Here is a 25,442-nt window from a genome sequence, read left to right as displayed (position 1 = left end):
GGCAAAAAGAGGGGGGAGAAAGGGCATAGAGTAATACTTCACAATATTGTCTCATCATACAATGAAGTAGACAAATCTTCCAGTTGGAAACCATCCTGCTGGTGAAATGAAGCGAGGCTTCAATGTAGGACTCGAGGGTTGATTATAGGCTCTTCTACCTGGACTGTTTCAGCTCTCTGCACCTCTGTTCCCACATGTAGCAATAAAGACCAGTATCTCCCAGCGTCATTGTTAATAATCAAGAATATGTATCAAAAACACCAGGTAGAATGTGTGGAACATACACTGTAGCTGTTGTTCCTAATTGTTATTATTAAGAACAGTTGCTCCTCCCTACCCATGGAGTTGACAAAAAACTACTTGAAATGATATGTGAGGAGGAGGTGCGAGATATTTTCATTACGGTAAGTGTTGAGAAGTTGAATTTTACAAATAATAAACCGATCTGAGTCTTTGACATTCCAACCATGAATACTAGGATTTTGGATAAATTGGACCAAAACAAAAAATTTATTAGGACAAACTTTCAGTTGTAAGATGAATAAGTTCTGGGGATCCAATATGCAGCATGGTGACTATAGTAAACAACACTGTACTACATGCTTGAGAGTCTCCTCTAGTAGAGGATATCAAATCATTACATTGTATACCTTAATGTACACAGTGTTGCTGTCAATTATGTCTCAGTAAACCTGGGGAAATTTTTAAAAATTTTTATTAGAGGTGGTGGCCCTCTAGCACAATGAATATTCACATACTGTGATGAGTAGTCTGATCGTTTAAGATCCAGTTCCAACCAAGCTTCTGTGGAAAGCATGCAGCCTTCCCTTCAGAAACTCTCAAGGGACCCAGTGGACACCTGCCTGAAAATCTGATATTTAGGCATCCGCGTATTCACCATGGCCACTGCTCTTTGTTGCAAGCTGGATGAGCCTGGAATGAGTCTAGAAAAGCGCAGACTGAGAGAAGAGCAGGGAGGACATGCCTTCAGTGGCAGCCTGGGAAGGCTCAGCTGTTTCCTGGAAGTGGCTCTAAGGGGGCCATCTTCAAGTGAGCAGTGACGACATGCTGCTATTTATTGCTGTGGTGATGGGAAAAAAACCTACCCACATCTCTACTCCTTCCCTCTTTCCCTTCCTCTCTCTTCCCCTCCCTCCTCCCTCTCTTCTTCCCTCCTTTCTACCTTCCTTCCAATATACACCTACTGAGCACATACTGCACGCCAGACCCCATTCCAGGCACTGAGGATACATCAGTGAACAAAACACACCACATCCCCTGTCCCTGTGGAGCTCTAGATTCTAGTTGGGCAAGATGGACAACACAGACCAAGAAAGATATACAGCGGGTCCTTGGGTAAGCACTGTGGAGAACAGTGAAGTAGGGAAGGGGGAGGGAGTGTGGGGGAGGAGGGAGCCACTGGAAGCAGGATGATCAGGGCAGGCCTGGTAGAGAAGGTAGCATTTGAGCAGGGACAGCTGGACAAGGCAGAGGGTAGAGCCTTCTTGATGGCAGGGGAGAGCATTCATCGGGCAGATTTGGTTCGGACCACCCTGGTGCCAATGTTCTAAATGCCCCCGTGGGGCCAGGTCAGGCTGGGGCCTGGGACGTGGGGCCTAGGATGCTGGTTGAACCAGTTTGGGCTCATAGATCAGGAAACCATGTGGGGCAAGAAGAAATGAAGTCCCAAGAGGCCTCCAGGGCCTGAAAGGGCAGAGTTCTAGGGCTCTTTGTAATGTTGGCAATGACAGGAGATACATTAAAATGCCAATTTAAATGAAATGTTGAAAGACTTTCAATTTTCTCCTTTTAGATACTGCATTATCTAAAGGAAAATATAAATTTTGGCTTGAATAAGTTGTGGGGAGTACTAACATAGCAATATTCTCACAGTGCTAATCTCCCCTTCTGCTACTAATGACCTATATGACCTTGGGCAAGTGCCTTAACCTCACTCAATTAGTTCCCCCTTCTGTAGAACAGGGATAATACGTCATACTTGCCTGATGCGGGAGGCAGGCCAAGTCAGTGACACGGGAGATCCTCTCCAGGACTAAATCTAAACCTTGGCTTTTCATCAATCATGTAAGGTTATGGAAGCACAAGTGAAAAATTTTAGGGTTGAATTTAATCAAAAGCTGATGATGTATGTTATAACCTTTGTTAACGTGAAGAAACTAACACATGTTCACTAAAGAAAAATGTATAAATACATGAAAGTTTGGAGAAGAAAATAAAATCACCACTCCAAGTTACACATTTTTAGTATGTTAGAATATTTCCTTTAAAGCCTTTTTTTAGGTATATATGGCTTTTGTTGTGTTGTTGTTATTAATTCCCTCGTCACCAATTTTGGGTTCGCACTTTATGTATGGTGGTATGGTTTTGTATATTGCTTTATTTTTAACTTCTTATTATATCATGAGGAATTTCTAGTTTAAATGTTCTTTGAAAACATGATTCTGAATACCTGCGTAATATTTCATTCAGAGAATGCTCCATAATTTATTCCACTCGTCTTCTATTGTTGGCAACTGAAATTGTTTCCAATATTTGGCTAAACTGGATGCATTTTAAAGCATTTAAAGCATTAGGTGGTCTACCTCAGGTCAGAAGTTGTCTCCAAATGGCCTCTGCTGCATTCCGTGGCCTGCACTGGCCCCCGGATAGCCACCTCCCACCCACCTCACTCTGGCTTCTCCCAGAGCCTCACGATTCTTTTCCATCTGTTTTTGCGGGGGCCTGCGGCTCTAAGGAGCAGGTTAAGTACTGATGTGGGGATGGGGAGAGGTCACTGGGGGAGAAGCTGCTCCTGAAAAGTGGTAAGAATTAACAGGAAACTCCTATCCTATCTGTTCACCATGAACAGAAACAATAAATTCTTTCACTGGAATAAAATGCAGTCGGGTTGTGTTATGCTGACATTTAAAGCAAGTGAGACTTCCTGTTCTTCTTAAGCGTTCAGAAGAAAACATTAGTTTCATTGGTCCCCATGTCAGACCAAAGCCCCATTTATCCCACTAAGTTTGTGCCCACCTTGCAAACATCACTGGACACTAAGGAAGTTAGACCCAGGGGAGGCAGAGGTTATGGATGAAATCCTGCAGGGATTGGTCAGCCTCTTGGTTCATGGGTCTCAGGTGGCCTGATGAGGCCTGATTCTGCAGAGGGGCTAACGTGGAACAGGTGACATTTGCTGAGTGTTTCCTATGTCCCCACACCGTGCTAAGTGTTTTGTGTGCACATCGCTTAACCCTCCCAGCTCTCTAGGAGGTAGATGCTGTGTGTCATCCACATGTTACAGATGTGGGGATTTGTAAAGCTGGCTTGGTACATTGCCTGTTCATCGAAGTCTCTGTGGTGCCTAGATCAGTAGGATTCAGTTAAGATTTATTTAAAAAAATAAATGAATTTGTAGATGTTCATACCAGTAGCTGGTGGTACAGACAAGATATCAATCCAGGGATCCTGAATTGTTTGGCTGCATCAGCACAAGCTGCAGCCCACAGCTGGAAAAAATAGTCACCCCCAAGACAGTGATCAGGGGTAACTTGTTTGTGCATGGAGAACACATCTTTAACCTGAAATAACTGGGGCTGAGTTTATCATACCATTATTTATTTATGTTTATGTCATCTCCTTCAGGAAAGAGAATCTAAGCTGGTTATAAAAATGCATGCAATCTAAAAAGATAAAATTAAAACAAACAAGAGTGAGGAAGCTGGGGTGAAACAAGATAAGAGCAGGAAAAATAAATTGAAGCCAAGAGCAGATGTTGGAAGCAGGAAAATTAGATAAAGAATAAACAATTTGAAAAGGGCATTTTTAATCCTCTAGTGATGAAAAGATGATCTTGATATAACTATACTTCCTTTGACTGTCATATAAATCACCAAACAGCTAATGTTACAAACTTGAAATGTGGTCCAACTAGATATTTTAAACTTTTATTACTTAAGAGGTCTTCAAAATCACATAGGCACGTCTCCCACCTAGGACAGAGACTGTGTTTCCATGACAAAGTGGCAAAGACACAGCTTAGGGAAGCTGACCTAAAAACTACTTTTACTGGTTCCTCTGAAAAACCTTTTTCTAAGTAAACAGTGATCTCAGATGACAATTCTGATAAATCTCACAACTTTAGTCCTATTCCTACATGACAGAAAAACTCACAAGATGAAACTATAATGATGATGAACACACATTACAGAACTCACTGCATCCTAAATACTAGGTCCAAAGTATGTGATCTCAATTCAAAGTGGGATGAACTTGCTTACTCGTATTTTGTTTTTTAACTCATTTTTTGAACAAAAAGCTTTCTTTCCTTAAACAAGAACAATCTAATGCATAGGTTTTAAGTCATGGAGAGTTATATTTTAGGCTATTGTATTCAAGGTTTTCCTCAGGGAAGCACACACATTGACTCACTACAGCTTGTGCTCTGCTGGGTATGGATTCATTTTTGTTCCTTTTCTTGTCTCACATTTTTTCTGAACCCCACTTTCCACTTTGTCATCACCAGCGTCTTGAGCTTCTGTATCACAGTTATCTTTGTAATCTTCTCCTGTGAAGTAGTTATCAATCGTAGGACTATACATACAGTCATGGAGAAAGTGCCCTGGTTTGTAATCTGCAGCAAAGACAGCTTCAACGGAAGCGTTCAAGTCTTCCCTCTCAAGAATAATTGAAGAAAGAACAAAGGAAGCTGGTCTGCTCCCTGTTCAAACATTTCTGTGTCTCTTGCATTTTTACTATTTTAATATTTTACTATTACTTTTCGGAGTGGCATTCTTCCTTTTCTCTTATATAGGCTGACGCACTATGCAGCCTGTCATGTCTGCCCTGCTGGAGAGGAGGGGACCAGAATTGTCTGGGGCTAACCTCATTTTATATGTCAACATCTCATCTGTGAAATACCATTAGGCTCAAGGAGAATCCCATTGTGAGACTCATAGGCTCACCAACATCTGGAACTTGATTCTGGAATATTCAGGGGCTCTACGATAGTTTCGACAGGTTTCAGAACTGTGTTTGGGAGCAATTTAATATTTTTAAACACAGTTCACCAAAAATGGTGAACTGTATGCATAGTTTTCAACCTTGGCCACACATTGGAATCACCTGGAGATATTTACAGAATGTTGATGTCTGGGTCCCACACCCCAGGTTCAGATGTGATTGGTGTAGGATGTTGCATGGCCACCTAGATTTGTGAAAAGCCTCCCCAATCTCTACCCCTCTCCAGGTGAATCCAATGTGCAACCAATGTCAAGAACCACTGCTTTGAGATCATCTTTTCCTTCACACTTTCCCTCCTCAAGCTTTGCCTTCTCTTTCATTCCCTCAAGCAGTTCTCTCTTCAACTCTTGGTTTCTTATTAATTCATCTTCTGCAGGCTTTTATCTTACTATGAAGACCTCTTATCTAACAGAGGCTGATAGAAACAAGCATACTCTTTTTTCAAAATCAATAATTTCCTCATCTAATGTAGGTTATATTTGGGCACATTTTGAGTGAAGAAATTTGATGATGTATTAGTTTGCTAGGGCTGCTGTAACAAAGTACCACAGTCTGGGTGCCTTAAACAACAGAAATTTACTATCTCATGGTTCGGCAGACTAGATATCTGAGATTAAGTTGTCAGCAAGGTTGGTGTTTTCTGAAGTTTGTGAGGAAGACCCTATTGCACGCCTCTCCCCTAAATTTTTGTGGTTTGCTGCCAATCTTTGTTGTTCCTTAGTGTATGGAAGTACCACCCCAATCTCTGCCTTCATTCTTGGTGTTCTCTCTCCATGCCTGTCTGTTTCCAAATTTCCCTTTTATAAGGACACCAGTCATACTAGATTAGGATCCACCCTAATGACCTTGTTTTAACTTGATTACCTCTATAAAGACCCTATCTGCAAATAATTCACATTCTGAGGTAATAGGGGTTGGGAATTCAACATATGAATTTTGGGGAGACACAATTCAGCCCATAACCTATGGCATTAACTGGATGCTCAGCCACCATAGGGGAGACTTAAATCTTTATCTTCATCAACAAAGTCAGCAGGCACAATTGCAAACACAATATCCTCAGTTCTAAAGTGAAAGCCATCAAAGGCAAAATGGAGAGCTCCAGCTCATGGTCTACTTCCTCAACACTGTGTTCTGACTCTTCATCCCCATTTCTGCCATCTCATCCTTTCATCCCTCCTCCTGAGGCATGTTTGGCCTTCTTGGGAGCATCAGAATCATGAGTGCACTCAACTGCTTCAGTACTGACACGTGTCTCTTGACACTACCGTTCTTAATACTCCTGCTCCATTCTCCTCATCCTTTAGGCTTCACATCTAGTTGGCCTCCTTGGTCAAATGCGTCCACTTCCTTGACACCACATCAAACGTGTTGAAAGAGTGACTGATACTTCAATTGTCTGCTAACAGCGGCTGCAGTTGATATGCAGGACAGCAAAGATGGTGAAGATGACAGTGACTGCTGCTGATGTGACCACAATGATGGGCAGGGGCTGCAGCTGCTGCTGAGGGGACCACAACTAAAGGAGGAGATGGATCTGAGATGATGGTAGTGGTAGTGGTGGAGGATGCTAGGAGGGGACTACAATGGGTCATAGTGGTTGAGGCGACACAGCTATGAGAACCATAAATCTTGCCTGTGACTAAAAGGATGGTGACAGAGAAGGAGAAGCTGGTGAACTCAGTAGCCACTGTAAGGTTCTACAGATCTCTCTATGAAAATTGCTATTAAAAATTCTAACAATTGATTTCCCGTTTGTAAAATCAATGGGCTCTTGAACAAGAAAGAGGCAAAGCATTGCACAATCAAGTGGTGCTTAGCCCGCCATTTTGAGATTCTCAGCACTGGCCACTCGGGTTCTTCCCAGGACTCTGTTCCAAGGCACACAGTTGAAAGATCATGAACATGTACTCCCCTTGGGGTTAGATCCCGAGTAAGATATACTGTAACTCCCTCCCTCTTACCCCACAGGAGTTCTAGTATCTTTAGGAGATGCTTTGCCAACTAAGGTTTTAAGATAAGATGGTTTCATGTTTGCATACCGTAACTCACACGGTCTTTTTATGCATGCTCAATTGGGTTCAGCCTTCTCAGAGGAATGCGACTCCTTCCTGGGTAGGTCCTGACTGGGGCAAGAGGTCTATGGGGGAAGTTCAGAGAGGGACCAGCTCTCTACACCATCTTCTCGTGATGTGGAGAGAAACCCAAGCTCTTAACAATAACTCTTAAGCTCCACCTTAATTTGTGGAAAAGGCCAGGGTTTCATATAGACATTTGAAAACCCAGGGAAAGCGAGCAAAGGCGCTCCAGATAGAGAACACATCACATCTCCAGGCAGGAACAGATAGTTGGGGGGTGGGTACACTCTACATTTTATGAAACATATAGGAGACTCCACCCCAAGATGAGGGTGATACCTGGGGAAGTTTCCTGAAAAACTGAAGATGATTCAGGATTGAGACCTGCAGCTCGTTATCGTTGTACCACTGTAAAAAGAGTACCGAGCCTCCTATGTGCCCCCCCATAACCACTTGGAGCCCCAGCTGCTTTCCTGAGGCCCAACATAAAACATAAACACAGCAATAAATCTGGTCAGCGCCCTGTGCTGTGCCCTGTGCTGTGCCCTGTATTGAGGCTTCATTATTTCAAATATCACCCTGCCTATCACAACAGGTTACTGAGGCTATTACTCTGGTTTGTTTTGGAATCAGATGCCTTCTAGAACTTTTGTTGTTTTAAATATATATGTGTATTCAAATGAGTTAAGACATGTATAGCTTATAGATTGATGCCTGCTCGTAGTAAATGTTCAATGAATATTAATTATTATTATCGTTAATCTTGGTGGTTTTTCTTATTTCAGAGCAAATCTGTCATTTGAGAGTGGGGACAGAGGGCACTAGACCCTTGCCTCCCCGTGTTTTCCTGTGTGAACATCCCCGGCTCCATATTCAATTTCAATCTCCTTATCAGACTAATTTTCACCGTTCAGTCACCACACCATTTCCTGGGAATCTAACCTCAGATTATATTGAGATTGGTGGTTTTTTATTTTGTTTTGCTTTTTCTAATTGTAAATTGTGTGACCTTAGGCAAATCATTGAAACTTCCCCTCAATACACTGGCTTCTTTGTCTGCAGAACTCCCTAAACGGACCTCCTGAGGGGGAATAAGTAGGAGGCGTGTCCAGGGACCCCTGCCCTGGCATGCGGGTCTTATTGGGAGGGGCAGCCTGTCTCCAGGGCAGGATCAGCTGTGACCAGGACCTGGGGCATGCCCTCTACACAGGTTACCCAGGTGAAGGCAGCTTCTATGGGTCCTTCCCTACAATCTTGTTTTGCACATTCACAAATGGGGCCTCCTGGAAGCAAAGACCCTATAAATGCAAAATAACTCTAATTTGCACCTAGGGGTAGGTGGTGGTGTGTGTTGTTCTCTCTTTTGAGCAGTCTCTTTTTCCTTGCTATTTAATTCCAATACAGTTTTCCCTGTCATTTCTTCCCTGCTGCATCTTAGCCATTTTCTCATCTAAGCTGTCACAGATTGGGAGCGGCAGATCTAAGACTTGAACCCAGAACAAACCTTTTCACTGGAAGGCTGTAGGTTTCTTCTCAAAATGAAAAAACGGGCTCTTTCTCTTCCTTTTTTTTCACTGTGTCTCATTTGTATGGGTCACTGTTGGTGTGAGCAAGACTCTGAGCTGACTAGTTAAGGTTCTCGGTCATATCAGCAGCAAGGAGTCTCCAATGCTGGAGTGCACAGCGCATAGGTAGAGGACTAATATGATTTGTTTTTCTTATTTGCACTTAAAGTTAATCACCTTTTTTTTTTTTTTTTTTTTTAAACCTAGCTTGGTTCTTTGGGTTTGGTCTGTAAAACCGATAATCTTTTATTCTCACTTCCTGGAATACTATATCTTAATTAGATGTTAGAGAAAAATATGTATAGGTCTTAAGAATTAAGAGCGATTATTCTGAAGCGTAGTGTATCAGATTTTGGCAGAATAGGGTAGAAATCTAGGTCCCAGGTGTTTCTGTGGCAATTTATGTTAGCTCACTCTTGGACTGACTTCCATCTTCCTTGTCTCCATTTGGATTTGGTAATCCAGGTTCCAAATCACTTTACAATATTGTTGTTTTAAGTTTTTTGAAAAAATCAAGCATTAAAAAGAATACTTGGAGTTGTAGAAACTCTTTCTGAAGTATTTGCAGAGTCAGATCAGCTGAAATTGTAGAACGAACAGTCTTCTTAATCTTTGTCCATGGAAAAAGTCCCCTGGGGGGTCACGATTTTAAGTGAAGTGACTAGCACTGTCTTCTCTGCACATGGGAACCTGAAAAAAGCTTGTACATTAAATACTTCAAGTCTAGTTAAAAAGTGCCAGAGTCAGATAAAGTCACTTTATTTTTCCCATGTACTTAAAAAAAAATTGTATTGCTTTAATTTGCCTAAAACCAATGACTTAAAACTATAACTGACATTTTCAATATCTGGGAAGGAATTTGCTACACTTCACACACACACAAAAACATTTGTATAAATTGTGAAAGTTTGGAGAACACCACCTATGTATATTTCTTGGAATAAGAAGAACATTCTTTTCCCTTTCCCTAACTTTTAAAATAGTTGAATATTTCTGCCCCTCCATAATTGCTACATAAGGTTATAGTACAGATAAGTATATAATTCTTGGAGAAGCTTGTGAAGAATAAATAAATAAAAACTTTCTTAAGGAGAGGGGTGTCCTGGTAGTGTTTTGGTGACTTTTACATCTAAAATATGTTTCTTTTATTTTTTTCATGCTTAATCATTGTACTAGTTGCCTAGGCTTAAGATATCTTAAAGCTACGGTCTGTAGTTACAGGTGCAGTTATTTTTCAATGGATCTTTTCTAAATTATGCACCCCCCCCTCCTCCCAAGTAAACCTCATTTGTACACAATGAATTGCAGCGAGAGGCCGCATACCTAAATGATTCCTGGGGAAAAGCAAGAAAGACCTGATTGAAAGTTAGTGCTATTGTCTGTTTAACAAAGGTATAGAGATAGTCATCCACAGGGAAATTCTGTATAGAAATTACTTATATTCAGCCTGAAAGAACTGTGATCCAAACTTAACATGACTCGGAATGTGAAAGTGGAAAGAAAGGAAGAAAAGACAGGCTATGCTAACCACAGAGTAAGAAAGACTTCAACCTTAATGACAGCCTAAGTAAGAACATTTAACACTGACATATGTTGGTTTCTAATTCATAATTATTAAAATGTAGATGGAGAATAGTTTGCACTTTTGAGGTGGCAAATAACCCACCTGAAATTACAGTATTCAATAGTTCATCAACACCAATATATTGTCTAGGTGCCAACAGTACAACCTTATACAAGAAAGAAAAACCTCCTGCCTCCTTGGAACTTACAGTCTAATAGCAGGAGGAAAAGAATAATAAGATTTTATTTTTCAATAAATAAAACTTTATTATTATTTATTTGTTTCTCAAAAAAAAAACAAAACAAAAAATCTAGAGAGTAGTAAGTGCTATGATGACATATTTTGAAATGAATATATAAAAAGGATAATACATCATGACCAAATGCAGATTATTCCACAAATTCAAGTTGGTTTAATATTCGAAAATAAATCATCACCATATTAACAGAGTATAGGGAAAAAAAGTTTGATCATCTCAATAGATGCAGAAAAGACATTTGTCAAAATTCAACACCTATTTATCACAAAGGGAACCTCAACTTAATAAAGGCAAAACACTAAATGCTTTTCCCTAAGACTAGGAATAAGACAAGTATATCTGCTCTCACCACTGCTATTCGACATTTTATTGGAGGTCCTAGCCAGTGAAATAAGGTAAGAAAAAGAAATAAAAAGCATGCAGATTGGAAATGAAAAAGTAAAACTATATTTTTAGATGATGTGATCATGTAAGTAGGGAATCTTATGAAATCTAAAAAAGAAAATCTCATAGAATTAATAAGTGATTTTAGAAAGGTTGCAAGAAATAAGGAAAATTTAAAAATCAATTGTATATCTATTTACTAGCAATAAATAATAGGAAAATGAAATAAAATTACCATCTATAATAGCATAAACAGCCTATAAAATTCATAATGGTAAATTTAACAAAACATGTATAGGAACTATACATTGAAAACTATAACATATTGCTGAGAGAAACTAAAGAAGATCTAAATAAATGGAGAGATATGCCGTGTTCACATATTAGACAAGTCAATATTATGAAGATCCCAATTCTTCCCAAAAGTTATCTATAGATTCAATGCAATCTTAGGGGCTTTTTGAAAAAATTGACAATTTCATTCTAAAGTTTATACAGAAAAGCAAAGAACTTAGACTAATCAAATCATTTCTGAAAAAGAACAAAGTCGGAGGACTTACACTATCTGATTTCAAGGCTTAATATAAGGCTATATAGTCACGACAGTGTGATATAGACATAAACTAGACATGTACATCAATAGAACAGAATAGAGTCCCCCAATGGACCCACGCACATATGGGCATTTGATTTTTGACTAAAGTGCCAAGGTAATTCATTGGGAAAGGGACAGTGTTTTCAAAACTTGGTATTGAAACAATTGGACATTAAAGTGCAAAAAACCAAACCAAACCAAAACCAAAAACACCTTGACCCATATCTCCACCATATCCAAAATTAACTTGAAGTGCTTTGTAGACTTAAATGGGAGTAAAATGGGAGTGGGGGCCAGGCAGAATCTGTTGCGGTACTTAAATGATTATTTTTATCTCTTTTCACTGAGTGTCAAAATCTGAATTCACATAAATTCTGTGTCTGATGTGTGTTTGTATACTTTTTTAAAAGCCTGTTTCATTTGCCATTTCTATCCAGATGTCACGTTTTTGTTACCTTGATAGATGCCATCTGAGTGTCCACCCATCACCTTGAGCCACAGGGACAAAGAACAGGAGTCCTGCCAGAAAGAGATGCCAGCAATGTTTGCATCAAGAGGAGTTGAAGTCTTATTCCACTTATATCCCAGACCTGCTGGACACTCGTCCTCACTTTAAGCCAAGAATAATTCTCAAATGTCTCTCTTTGTAGCAAAGAATCTGCACTTTTCAAGTTTGAATGCGAATACTGTAGACTAGCACCATTTTTTACATTTAAAATGACACTTTTTTAAAGGTGACATCACTACTCAAATAAATTAAATTTCAGAGTAGTGCAGGATCAGCAAATTCTAAAACAGAGACAATGCAGAGAAGCAGGGAGCAGCCTTTGGAGGTCTTCCTTCATTTGGCCCCAACTTGTTCCAAGTGCCCTGGACCTACCCAAATTCTGTCTCTGGATTTCTGATCTTAAGTTACATCCTAGACACAAGTACGACTTGCTGCCTCTCCAAGGCAGGCTGGGAACTAGGATTTTCAACTGTGAAGTCTCCCCTGGGGCTGGAACACTGGCCTCGGGACTTTCCTGGAGGGACAGGACAGAGAGAAGCTGAGTGGCCGGAGCTGGCGTCTTCAGCTGGGGCCCTCTGGTGCTGCGCTCAGATGTCAGGGGAGCAGCTCAAGAGAGGCCACCGAGGAGATGCAGGGCTCTGGGACTCCAGGATGAAGGAAACCTCCATGGAACAATGGCAGATTTGACTTCCTTCCTCCTGTTGGCAGCTCTCATCCATGCCTTTGTTCCACCATAGAAGAAAGAGGCATGTGTGAGTCCTCAGCCCTCCCCTGCGTACGCCTGCACAGCCAGGTGGAGACCTCTCCCCAATATGAAGTCACCCACTCTGAAAATGCCTTCAACCTGCTTCTTTTAACCCATCACCTCTACTACTTCCAGGCCTGTGGCAGTTTGCAGAGTCTATTCCATGACAAAAATTCACAGAGACCCAGGAAGGTGGATAAACTTATATATTCTTTCCCCAAATTCTCATACACCTTATCTCTGAACACCCATAGTTTTGCCCTGTGGGAAGTTTCCCTGAGCCCCGGCTGGTAGGTGTCTGCTCAGCATTGCCAGGGTACTCCTTTCTTGCACTTGCTATAATGTGCATTTTGTTCAGCACTGTCCTATTTGCCTGTCCCACTCCACTTCATGAGATCCTCCACAACCCTATCTTGTCCGTCTCTGTGGTCTCAGCGTCCAGCAAAGAGTTGAGTTCAAGGCATGAATGCATGCACACATGAATGTATGTATAGATGTGTGTGTACTAGAGAACACATAACCAGAGAAAAACGTTCTCCCTTAGAGTACTACACTTAAGTAGACTGAAATATCGTACTCTCATCCCCATGTAACAAGCTTCTATACTGGCAAGTTTTGCCAGTAACGTCAATACTTGCAAAACAAATGTTTAATGGTTAATCCATCCCATAGGGTGCTTCTGTAGATAAGAGAAAAAGTGAAAAGTTTGCCCACACATCAGTCAAGTGCCAATCTCGTCTCATCACTACATCACAACCCTAAATGTGCCAGGTCTTTGCCTCTGTATTTAGTGGCTCCACATTGCTCTTGGGACCCAGATCTGCCACCAGACCACATGACATTGAGTGACTCCTCTTCAGCTCTGTCTCTTTAACTCTCCACGGGTGGAATGGACCACCTGGTAAGCGCTCCATCTGGTGAGCTAGATGGGATGTACCTCCCAGACATGGCCAATTCCTTTCCTCTCACATTCTGTTTTTGGTAGTTCACTTCGTCAGATGGGGCATGTAGCAACCCAGGTAGGGGACAGAGCTGAATCAGATGTCAGTGGGAAATGGAGTCTGGACTCTGCCTAATCCCACCCTTCCGCATCATACATCCCCCGCTCCCATCCCTCCCCATCATGAGAGGAAGAGTAACACCACACACCTACAATCTTGGCGTGGTTTGGCTCCAGGGAGAAGGGTCTTTTCTCTTATTTTATTTGTGTCTGGATTTCACAATGACTGACAGGCAGGAAGGAACATTCCAAGTACAAGAAGGCTGCCCATCCCGTCTCCTGCAGTGTCTGGTTGTCGTGGGACCAGCAGAATTATGGTCCAGTTTGTGTGGCGCCATCTTTATGCCAGGCTAATACAGGAAATTGTTATTTAAAGATAAGGGAAACCACAGTTAACACCCTCCCTCAATAATCTGATGGAGTCTCGGAACTGCTAAATCATTTCTGTATTAGCCTATGGAAAGTTTAGCTGATCTCTAGCTGATGCTTCAAGGAAGCCATTAAGCCCAGTGAGCTCAGGCATGACCTTGGCTACAAGCTCAGGCAGGTACTCTGGCTTCATGGGCAAAGGGCAGGTTTCATAAGCGTGGACCTAGGGGTGACTCCAGCAGTGACAGAGGGACAAGAAAACACCCAACTCACGCCATGGCAGAAAGCCAAGGAGGAGACGGTAATTTAAAGCTAGAAAGGAAAGGCTCATTTTAAAATGAAAACATTTGAAGGCAAATCTACAGACAGAAAGTAGACTAGCGGACTGGTAGTACCAGGAGATTAACTGTAAACGGGCATGAGGGATCTTTTTGGGGTGATGGAAATGTTCTAAAACTGAGTTGTGGAGACAGTTGCACAACTTGGCAAATTTATTAAAAATCATTGAATTGCATGTCTAAAACAGGTAAATTTTATGGTATGTAAAGTACACCTCAATAAAGTTGTTTTTAAAAATTAAACTGTTGAGTATACCATCTCCTTTGAAGGAAGTTGTTATGCATGTCTCACTCTCCCACGGGAAAAGCGCCAACTCTTCAGCGTGCCTGGGTCTTCCAATCCTTGCCTGCCTCTTTTTCTGGCTTCTTCCTCCACCACATCCCTACACGCCCTCTCATCCTGCAAGCCCAAACTGCTTTCACTTCCTGAACATACCAGGCTCTCCTGGCTCTCTCCCCCTTTGCTGTTTTCTCCTTGTGGAATGCCCACCCCTCCTGCCTACCTGATTTGTCCTTAAGGAGTCAGTGCCAATGTCGCTTCCTCTGTAGAGCTATCAACTCAAGCCCAGATTCCTCAAGGTTGGCAGGAGAGACACTTACCAGGTGTAAGAGTGCTGGACCTCATGGACCTCAGCTAAGCCCTCTTTCAACGGACTCACCTTCTCCTTGAGGGGGGTCTTACTAACCACTGCTGACCCCAGGGTCCTGGCTGCTGACCTCAGGGTCCTGGCTGCTGACCTCAGGGTCCTGGCCTCAGAGGTACTATCCAGTCTCCCTCCTCCTGTCCTTCCTCTTGTCCCAAATGTAACCTTATGGCTGTGACCACACTGGAACAGTCAAGGCTCGGCTCACCATTCAGGTGACACAATCAGTAAAGAGCATGGAACCAAAAGATTCAGCTCATCTCTGGCTGTGATCCACCCTGGGGCCCTGGTCTGGCTCTTGGTTCTTGACTTTGCTCCCAGCCTACTCCCTGTGGCAGAGGCCCCCTTTCTCTTACCACTACAGCTACCTGCAAGAATGGCTAGACCTTTCAAGACCTAGAGGTAAGAGAGTAAGACCCAGAGAGTGGCAATGATTCCTTGTCCTGTTAGTTTAAAGCCTTTCTTCCATGTGCCCTTCTGCTGCCTGAGGACTGGCCTTGTCCCTTCAGAGAGACCCCTCCACCTCCTACCCGCAGTAGTGTGTCCTCACCTAAGCAATTCAACCAGGAACCAGAGCAGAAACCGACCCTAGAGATGCATGCTGTCCGAAGCTGAGGATTGTTTTTGCTCAAACTGTGGCCCCCTCCCTTTACTTCCTGGCCAACAGAGGTGAGTCTTGCCTCTCCTGGCCCAGAGCTGCTGGTTCACTTCATAGTGCCATCTTATGGTTTTTTTCATTCCACGAATATTTATTGAGTGCCTTCTATGTGTCAGGGACCATGCTAGGGGCTGAGAAAATAGCAATAAACAAGATAAAGGTAGTTCCTGGGCTCTTGGAGCTTATATTCCAAAGGGAGGAGTGAGACAATAATAAACAAAATAACTACAGATCGCTATAAGGCAGTGATTCTTAACCCAGCTGCATGGTAGGGCCACCTGGAGGACATCCAAACATTCGAAAGCCCAGGCCACGCCTCAGATAGATCACAGCAGAATCTCTAGGGTTGGGACCCTGGCATCAGCATTTTATAACATTCCCCAAATGGGTACTATGCAGCCCATGTTGAGAATTTCTGCTAGAAGTGCTTGAAGGAAATACATGGGATTGATGAAGAATGACTGGAGACGGGACCACATGACAAACAGTGGCCAGAGACCACCTTTCTGAGGAGGTGATTTTTGTTTTTTATGTTTTTCTTTTTCCAGCCCTCCAACCTAATATCACATTAGCATTGTTGGCAGTCAACCATATTGTTCACCCACATTGAACTTTTTTTTCTCAATTGAAGCTTGAGTTCTCTTGTACCAATTATTGTTATTAAGTACATTTCTTTCTGATCCTATTTTTTAAATTGAATTATAATTTACGTATATTTTAATGTTCAGATCTTAAGTATACAATATGATGAGTTTTGACAATTTATATGCCCATGTAAGCAGCACCCTAATCCAAATAGAGAACATTTTCACCACCCTGAAGTTGCTCTCATGCCCTCTTCTGGTGAACCCATTTCAAAGTGGTGGGAGCAGAGAGATTCTAACTATGCCGTGGATATATGATTGACCACACTTTGAGTAGCACCTTATATTGAGTAGTCCCACACACTGAGTTGCAACTTTGTTTCTCTTGGACTAGCAGCATTGGCATCACCTGGGAATTAGTTAGAGATGCAGATTTTTAGGTCTCATCCCAGATCTACCACATAAGACTCTGCAATTTAACAAGATACCCAAGAGATTTACATGCACATTAACGTTGGAGAAGCACTGGCCTAGAAGAACTTTCCAGGAGGCTGGTCCACCTTGAGCCAATGGTTTTGTAGAGGGAACTGTGATTTTAAAGCACACAGATTCTCATACAAAGTCTGGATATTATGCAATATTAGAAAGGAGCATCATTCCCATAAACCAAATGGGCTATCTACATAGAGAATCTTAGCCCTGGAGAGGTGAGAAGGCATGTGGGTCGTTGGAGAGCCATCTTTCAATGGGCTGCAAGATCCACCAGAGGGAGCAGAACCCAGGAGGTGACTGCATGGACAGATGTGGTGAGAGGGGAGGAGAGTCCCTGACTTTTTGTGTATGACTTTGGCACATATGCGTGTGAGTGTGCACACAGACGCACACACATACGCATACACACACTTCTTGATAGCCATTATAAAAATAATTTGGAAAATGTACTTAAAGAAAAAGAGGTGGAAAATAATTAAACATTAAAGTTATTAAAATGAGGGTGGGACATTAAGAAGGTTCAAAAGAAAAAAAAAATAACCAAAGGTTTTAGAGAATAATATAGGAGAATATTATTATAAATCTATATGTAATATAACATAGGAGAGTGTCATTCCTCCTTGGGGTAGGAAATGATTTCTTAAACAATAAATGGAAAGCACTAACTATCAAAGGAAAGACTGATAAATTGGAGTGCAACTCACAAAAAAGACAACTTTAAGAAAGGAGAGAAGAAAGTCAAGAATAGCAGATATTTGCAACATATTTAACTGGCGAAGGGCTTATATGAAGAATATATAAAGAAGTTCTACATATCAAAGAAAACAAAAACTTATATTAAAGAGTGGACAAAAGACTTGAATAGACATTTTGAAAAGGGTAATCTCAATGGCCAATAGAAAAATTGTTCCACCTCATTTGTTACCAGAAAAATGTAAATTAAAGCCACAATGAGAAATCACAAAATACCCACCAATGTTGGCAAGAGAGACTTCTCATACATTACTGGTGGGATTGTGAATTGGTAGAGACACTTTGGAATAGAGCTAAGAATTTTCTAGGAAATTGAAGCTACACATGCCCTAGGACTCATCAATCCCACTCCTAAGTATGCACCCAACAGAAAAGCATGCACATAACCCCAGGAGACATGTACAAGAGTGCTCCCCAAATCAGAAACAACGCAAATATAAGCAACAGAAGACTGATTAATAAATCATAACACAATCATACTAAACAACGATGAAAATGACTGAACTTAAGTCAAGCATATCAATAAGAGAGTCTGAAAAGCATAATGTTGAGGGAAAAAACAGACACAAAACAATACACGCTACATGAATCTATTAATACAAAGTTCAAAAATGGGTAAAACTATGTATGTCAACTAAAAACCTGATATAAAAAACCCATTTAAACAAATCATTAAAAACCTAACAATTATAAGGAGCTTTGGTGGTTAATTTTACGTGTCAACATGGCTGGGCCTTGGTGCCCAGTTGTTTTTTGGTCTGATCCATTTTCTGGATGTTTCTGTGAGGGTGTTTTTGGATGAGATTAACATTTAAAGCAGTGGACTTTGAGTAAAGCAGATTGTCCTCCATAATGTGGGTGGGCCTCATCCAATCAGTTAAAGGCCTAGAGAGAACAAAGACTGACATCCCCCAAGCAAGAGGAAGTTCTGCCAGCAGACTTGAACTGCAACATCAGCTCTTCCTGGGTCTCCAGCCTGCCGGCCCACCCTGCAGAATTTGGACCTTCCCGCCTCCATAATCATGTAAGCCAATTCCTTAAAATCAATCTCAATTAAAATTAACAATTAAAAAGTATGTATATATACACATGTGTACACATCCCATTGGTTCTGTTTCTCTGGAGAACCCTGACTAATGTGGTAGGTAAAAGTTTTTGAAATATTAATATGAATAGATGAGGCGAAGGCTACTGGGCAAAGAAATAAAATAAATATGAAAGTAAAAGATAAAGGATTAAAATGACAGGGAGCTAAGGAGAAAAAGTTGAAAATAAACCAGCACATGAGGTAGATGACTATGAATAAAAGTGAGGGCAAGAATAAAACCTAATGTTAAAATGATTGGGGAGAAATATCTTTAAAAACAAATAAAAACAAAAAGCTTGGGAATGGAAATGAGAGAAAGAAGTGAGCTAAAATCAGAAGTTTGTGGAACACCCAGTGTGAGGAATCGATTTCCCCATAGTGTCGAGACCCATTGCCATGGTGACATCCGTCCCAGGCAGAGTGGCAGTTGCCCTTTCTCACTCTTCTTTTCTCTGATGTCTGGAGGAGCCAAGTCCTGACTGCGGCATCCTTTGCTGCCTGTACCTGTTGGGACTGGGCCATAGCTTCTCCCTCTAAATATCTGGAGGTGGCCGGGCTGCTGGTCCAAGACCAGCCCTAGTATATCCCCCATCAGCCCACATCCCAAAGTAACCACTGCTGATGTTTCTGTGTATTTCCTTTTAGTCTTTTTTTCCACTTGCATATTTGTGTATTTACAGCATCCAGCTTATACTCTATATAAGGTTTGTATTCTGTCTTTTTTTCATCATATTGCATCATAAGCCTATTATTGGAAATTTGTCAGACTTGATTTTTGATATATACATAATATTCCATTATATATTATTCGTTGGTTGTCCCACAAATATTTGTTGAGTGCACACAATATATCAGGTGGTGTGTGGCTTGTGCAAGGTCACTCTTAATTAGCAGCTAGTGTAGAACAAATGGGTGAGTCAATGAATGCAGTGTAGGAGGCATTTTCTTTACCACTCAGAGGTGCTAATTGCTGATTTCCAGGTTCACAGCTGTTCCAGGTAACTGAACTTGCCTGTATGAATGGGAGGAGCACCCTTGTATTTTAGATGGCTGACATGGGTATGAGCACTGGACCAAATTCTAAACATTCTCCCTTTGGATTTCCTGGTGGAGGCAAAGGAAAGCTTTAGGACCAGTACTTACTTGTCAGAGACAACATAGCAATCCTCTTCCACGAGCTGCTTCTTTACTTCTTTAGTTATTTTTTCAAGAGGTAATACATTCATATGGTTTTAAATTCAAGACAAAATAATCTATACAATGAAAAAGCTCATTCCCACCTGTTCCTCATTGGCCAGGTACTCACCTAAGGTAACCATTTTATTAGGTTTTTTGTGTGTATTATTCTATAGTTTCTTTATGCAAATACAAATACACATGCTTATTTTTTTACTTTCCAACAAAAAAAGGTAGTCTACAATTTATATACTTTTGCACCTTGCTTTTTGCATTTAACAATATTTCTCAGAGATATTTCCATGTAAATAAAGATCTTCTTTCCTTGATCTTTATTAGTCTTATAGTTCTATTACTCCTATACAGTATTCCATTACATAGTTAACCATAACTTCTAACCAATCCCCATTAACAGACATTTGAATTTGCCACTAGGTTTGTCATCCCAAACAAAGCTGTGTTGACTAACCTGCTGCATATTTTATTTTATACACGTAATTGCTGGATTGAAGGGTAAATGCATTTGTAATTTTTGACATAAATTTTTTGATATAAAGCCACATTACTTTCTATAGGAGTTGTGCCAATATACATTCCCACCAGCAACATTCTTGATCCCACCTTTGGCCAGGAACCCAGGATGATTGTTTATTGAGTCAGCAATCTGAGCATCTGCTCTACACCAGGCCCCGTGCTAAACAACCACAAAGCAAAAAATAAGATGCTGTTGGTACCTGCTTTTGAGTAGAGGGAGAGACAAACTTATTGAACAGCCAAGTCAATATGTGACAAGACACTGTAGCATCATACAAGAAGTACTATAAGAACACGGACAAAGGGATGATTTATTCTGCAAAGAAATCTTCAGAGGAGGCAACACATGAGCTAGGCCCTGAAAGACAAGCAAGTTGCCACGAGGAGAGAGGTATTCGAGATAAAGGGCCCATAAACAGCTGCCTAGAAGCTGATTCCAAGGACCATGGACAGAGTGCATCGATGGAGCATGAGGAATTAAGGTTGGAGAGGTGAGCAAACATGAGAGAGAGATTTTAGTTGACTGAGTCTTCATCCCCCAAAAAACTGAGCAGTCTCTGTGGGCTTGTAAGTGGCAGTGATGTGGTCAGATTGTCTCCCAGCCACACTGTCTGCCTGCTCTATCCCTCTGGACTCCAGCATGCCAAGAGCATGGTAGTGTGTGTCCACTTCACCCTAGGGATCCTTTGATGCCTTTACTCAGACCTCACAATAGTTCCCATGTAGGCCAGTTATGATGCAAGAAAAACCTATGACTGTCCCTTGGGTTCCCACTAAACTGTCTTAGAAAGAAACTCCAGGTATTGACAGCTCCCATCCTGGCCTATTGCCGGAGTATGATCAGAGAATGGGAGAACAGATGTCAGAAGATTGGCAGAGAGAGGGCTAAAGATTCAAGAGCCCAAGAAAGGAAGACTGCAGAGGGGAAGCCAAATAAGAATGGAACACCAGTCAGAACATTCTACACCAGCGATTCCTTTCAGGATAAAGACTTCTTGTGCTTCCAAGGGGATCTATGTTCTGCTTCACCGTTGGGGTGAGTGTAACCTGTGCTTCCAGTCTATTCCTTCCCATCCATCTCCGACCGAGCCCACTCCGTGGCTACAGAAACACTCGTCACAGTGGCCCTAGCCTGACTAAAGTATAATCACCTTTTGTGAGGTTTCCCACTCCAAAAAGGATAACTAGGAAGATTCTTGCTGGAATTCTAATACACCTGCCTCTCTGCCTTCCAGGATATGGACAAATTTCTACAAATCTGACCCACGCATTGCCCTCGGGAAATACTCCCCCTTGGAAAAAGAGATTCTAGTAAGTGCCCTGAAGTTTATACATGGGATGGCCTGCTGAATCCAAGCAGTTAGGCTAGGGGGAGCCAGAGGTTCAAAAACTACCGGCAATAGAGATGTAAGAGTCCCAAACAGTGGACTCGAGTTGGCTGAGTCTGCTAGCAGCTTCCACACCTGCATTGCAAAATGCTCTCTTATTTCAAAGTCCCAGTTAGAAATATAACTATGAGTGATAACAAATGATGGGACCCGCCGTTTCTTGAGCCCTTGCCTTGCACTGGTTGCTTTCAGATATGTTGTCATATGGAGGCCTCATATTGGCCCTGTAAGGTCAATAAAATTCTTTCAAATGCGTAGTACGTAAGAAGGAGGGTCAGGATTTGAACCCAGGCTTGTCTGACCCTAAAGATCTGGCCTCTTTCCCCCTACACACTCAGCAGTGGAGAGATAAAGTGCCACTAGGTAATCCTTTCTGTGGGTGTCCTCTGCTCCTGTGCCCTTGAAATTTTAACAATCCTTTCCCTTGTAAGCGTCTAGGTGGTATTCACACTGTAGCAGCAAGAAGATTTCTGACTTACAAGCAAGAGGAAGAACGGAAAATGCTCAAGGAACTACAGTTGGTATCTTCAGACTACAAACAGGCGATGGAATATAAAAAACAACATTATCCTCCTTGTACCACTTGTGGGCCCCTAGAAAAAATATGGACGGCAAAGGTGATTGTGCCCCCAGAGGAGTTCAAAATGCCACAACGAGAGAGGCTAAACATCAGCAAGCACATAGAACGGATGCAGTTTGCTCGAGCCCTGAGAAATAAGCAGCTTTTACCCTACATTGAAAGGTTTAGGAGCTCTTCATTTCTGTCTGGAGGGGGCCTGGGCCCAATGGCAAAAGACGAGGCCGGAATAGACGAGGACGACGCTGACGCTGATTGCTGGGATGATGTCAAGCCAGAGGAGAGAGACAAGGCAGAGAACAAAAGCACAAAAAGACAAGAAATAAAAATGAACGTAATTTTCAAGTCAGAAGAACCAAAGAAATGTCTGACATATCACCCAAATGATCGGAAACCATTCCTCTCCACAAAGAAAGCGGAACGGTCCATCACTGGCTTAACGAACCGAAATCTTTTCCACTTAGCTGAATTCCCTGGAGACCTAATGCTAATGAATCAGGATTTTATATCACGGGGAGTCCACTCCAGTGGTGCCACGAAGGCCAACCACCTGGAAGAAGTCTGGAAATAGTACACGCACAAAGCTGCTTGTCACCATTATTAAAGTTTTATTTATTCCCCATGGTAACTGAGTGTCCTGGTCCTTGTTACTCCTGCAGCTCTACCCCAGGTGCCTTCCTTCTCTGTCTTCTTTTGGGACCCCATCTCCAGGAGGTCCTCAAGGTAAGACTTAGCTACTGAGGCCTCCTGGTTTCAAGCAACTCTTTTCTCTCAGCTCCCACCCTCACCAACAGCCCAGGCCTTTCCAGGATGCAAGTTCCTCCTTTCACCTATCCCCATGGGGTGTGTATCAGTTATCTATTTCTGTGAAACAAATCACCCCAAAATTTAGCGGCTTAAAACAAAAATCATCAATTTAGCTTATAATTCTAGGGGACAGCAATTCACGCTGGGCTCAGCTGGGCAGTTTTCCTGGTCTCACTGGGTTCCTTATCTGTCTGCAGTCCACTACAGGTCAGTTAGGTGACTCTCCTTCTGGAGATGACAACTATCAGCTGGGCCAATGGGAGTGACTGGGCCTCGTGTTTCCTTCCTCCAGCAGGCCAGCCCAGGCTTGGTCACAGGTCCATCGTAGGATTCAGGAGGGTAAGTGGAAGTTTGCAAGGTCTTTTGAAGCCAAGACTTAGAACGAGCACATCATTACTTTGTCACATCACTGTTGGCCAAAGCAAGATACAAGGCCTGTCCAGATGCAAGGGTGGGTAAATGGACTTCATCTCACGATGGGGGGAGTTGCAAAGTCATACTGCAAAGGCATGAACACAGGAAGGCAGGTACGGTTGGGGCTGTGATTGCTATCAATCTACTACAGAGTTCCTGGAGCTGGGACCAGCCTGTAGCCCAGAAGGGGAAAAGAACACTACTCAAGGAGGAGGCTGCCTAGGCCTAAATATTAGAGGTCTGTTTTATCCTCTCCACTTCTTGCCTAGGCATGCAGCTTCTACCTTGGAAGGCATGCAGCTGGCCCATTCCTGGCTTTATCTCTTTGCTGCCCTCCTCTTCAATGCAGTCAGGTGACCTGCACCTTTCCCATCAAGTCAAGTGCAGGCACAGGACACACAAGGCTGTAGCATGCACAATTCCTTTGGGCATGTCACGAGGAGGGTCCAAGATCTCCGAAGTCAGCTATTGCTACCCCCATTAAGGCCCTGCCTATGCCCCGAGGTGGCAGATCTAGGAGATAACAACTGGGACAGCACATTCAGCATTTGAATAGCATGAGCATTCATTTCTTGTCTGCATCTGAAGCACAGAAGTATCCCTTAGTTAATCACACTTTGTCCTCAGCAATTCTGCACACAACTGGAAAGACACTGAACTTGTCCACAGGGCCCACAGCTGCCTGGGACAAGGCCAACTTTCTTTCTAGATCGCTCCTTTCAGTGGGATTCTCACAATTGGCTCTTTCAGAACAACAGCTCCCCTCCAAGCAGAAGGAAGCTCATTAGCGGGAGGCTCCACCCTCTCTCATTTTTCTAGATGACCCCATTGGCCACAGCTAAAAGTTAAGAGAAAAGTATTACTTGAAGTATTGTATCTGTAGCTGCTATTGCCAAGACAGCAATTCAAGGAAATGCAGCATCATTCCAAAGTCATCGATGGAAGAATTGGTATAAACCAAAGAAATGTGCCAATTTTTAACTGAGGCAAAGTTGGAAATCGGACAGAAGGCAGATATTATTTCCACTGTTGATATAACTTCCGGAATGTACATAAAATTGTGAATATCAAAGCAGCACATGAAAACTCAAACTAGCTTGAAAAAATTTAAAAACTATTCAGCTGGATCCTAAAAGTTGCTTAAGATCAGCGATACAACGTGGTAGAAAGTTCTTTGAATGAGGAGTGAGGAGATCAGTGCTCTTCTAACACCTCCACCACCACCCAGCCCTGTGGTGTGGGTAAGCCATTAGGCTGTGATTCAACTTCCTCATCAGTCAAGGGAGTGCATCAATCTGGAGGACCACCAAGGCCCGGTTCTCTGACTCATTTAATTAGCTGTTTGCAATGGCGTTGGTAGTTAACTAAATACTTACCCTCTCCTTACCATCTGCTTAGGGGGGACAGTCACAACCTAAGTATTGTGTTACAAGAAGGTCAGGTGGTGCTGGTTTGGAGATGTTTTCACTGAGTCAAGTAGTCTCCTCTGAGGCTAAATCAGACCCCTGGGAAGGAGAAGGTGTTAACTCTATCAGAATGCAAGATACTGCACCACTAGCTGTTATCAGGAACGACCTTGTTGGTAGTGCAATTTTAATTACTATAAACATTAATTACCTGAAGCCATCCAGAAATAATCCATAGTTAATCAGGTATATGTGTGTGTGTGCCATCGTTTAGGAAGTATATGTGAAAATAAACTTAGATCCAGATTTGAATTTTGTATGGTTTCAGAAAAATCCCTGGATTGGGTTCATATTCATCCTAATTATCTGGAGTTCCATAAACACACCCAGATGATAATATTTGATAAAGAGATAAGTGACTCCAGGGCCTGGCGAGAATCTTATGCTCAGCAGATTATGCTACCATGGAATTTGGAAAGGCTTTGGGCATCACCA

General features: G+C 42.1%; 2 protein-coding genes across 2 annotated transcripts in view; one reads left to right on the top strand and one right to left on the bottom strand.

Annotated features, from left to right (window-relative positions):
- Window positions 1-25,442, bottom strand: part of LOC131407635 (deleted in malignant brain tumors 1 protein-like) — a 171,392-nt gene that overhangs the window by 16,368 nt on the left and 129,582 nt on the right.
- C6H10orf120 (chromosome 6 C10orf120 homolog) lies at window positions 21,192-22,891 on the top strand. Its single transcript, XM_058544191.1, has 3 exons — window positions 21,192-21,391; window positions 21,591-21,666; window positions 22,175-22,891. The coding sequence occupies exons 1-3, from the start codon at window positions 21,192-21,194 to the stop codon at window positions 22,889-22,891; spliced, it is 993 nt and encodes a 330-aa protein (XP_058400174.1).

The sequence above is a fragment of the Diceros bicornis genome, chromosome 6 (assembly GCF_020826845.1).
Source record: "Diceros bicornis minor isolate mBicDic1 chromosome 6, mDicBic1.mat.cur, whole genome shotgun sequence".
Classification (NCBI taxonomy): domain Eukaryota; kingdom Metazoa; phylum Chordata; class Mammalia; order Perissodactyla; family Rhinocerotidae; genus Diceros; species Diceros bicornis.
Note: the sequence above shows the minus strand (reverse complement) of the source record. Positions and strands in the feature narration are given on the sequence as shown.

Bases quoted from the DNA above. Each gene is read 5' to 3' on its own strand.
- C6H10orf120 (XM_058544191.1), top strand. From the start codon at position 21,192: ATGATCAGAGAATGGGAGAACAGATGTCAGAAGATTGGCAGAGAGAGG. The intron at 21,392-21,590 runs GTGAGTGTAACC...TCTGCCTTCCAG, and splicing joins TGTTCTGCTTCACCGTTGGG to GATATGGACAAATTTCTACA. The intron at 21,667-22,174 runs GTAAGTGCCCTG...TTCCCTTGTAAG, and splicing joins CCTTGGAAAAAGAGATTCTA to CGTCTAGGTGGTATTCACAC.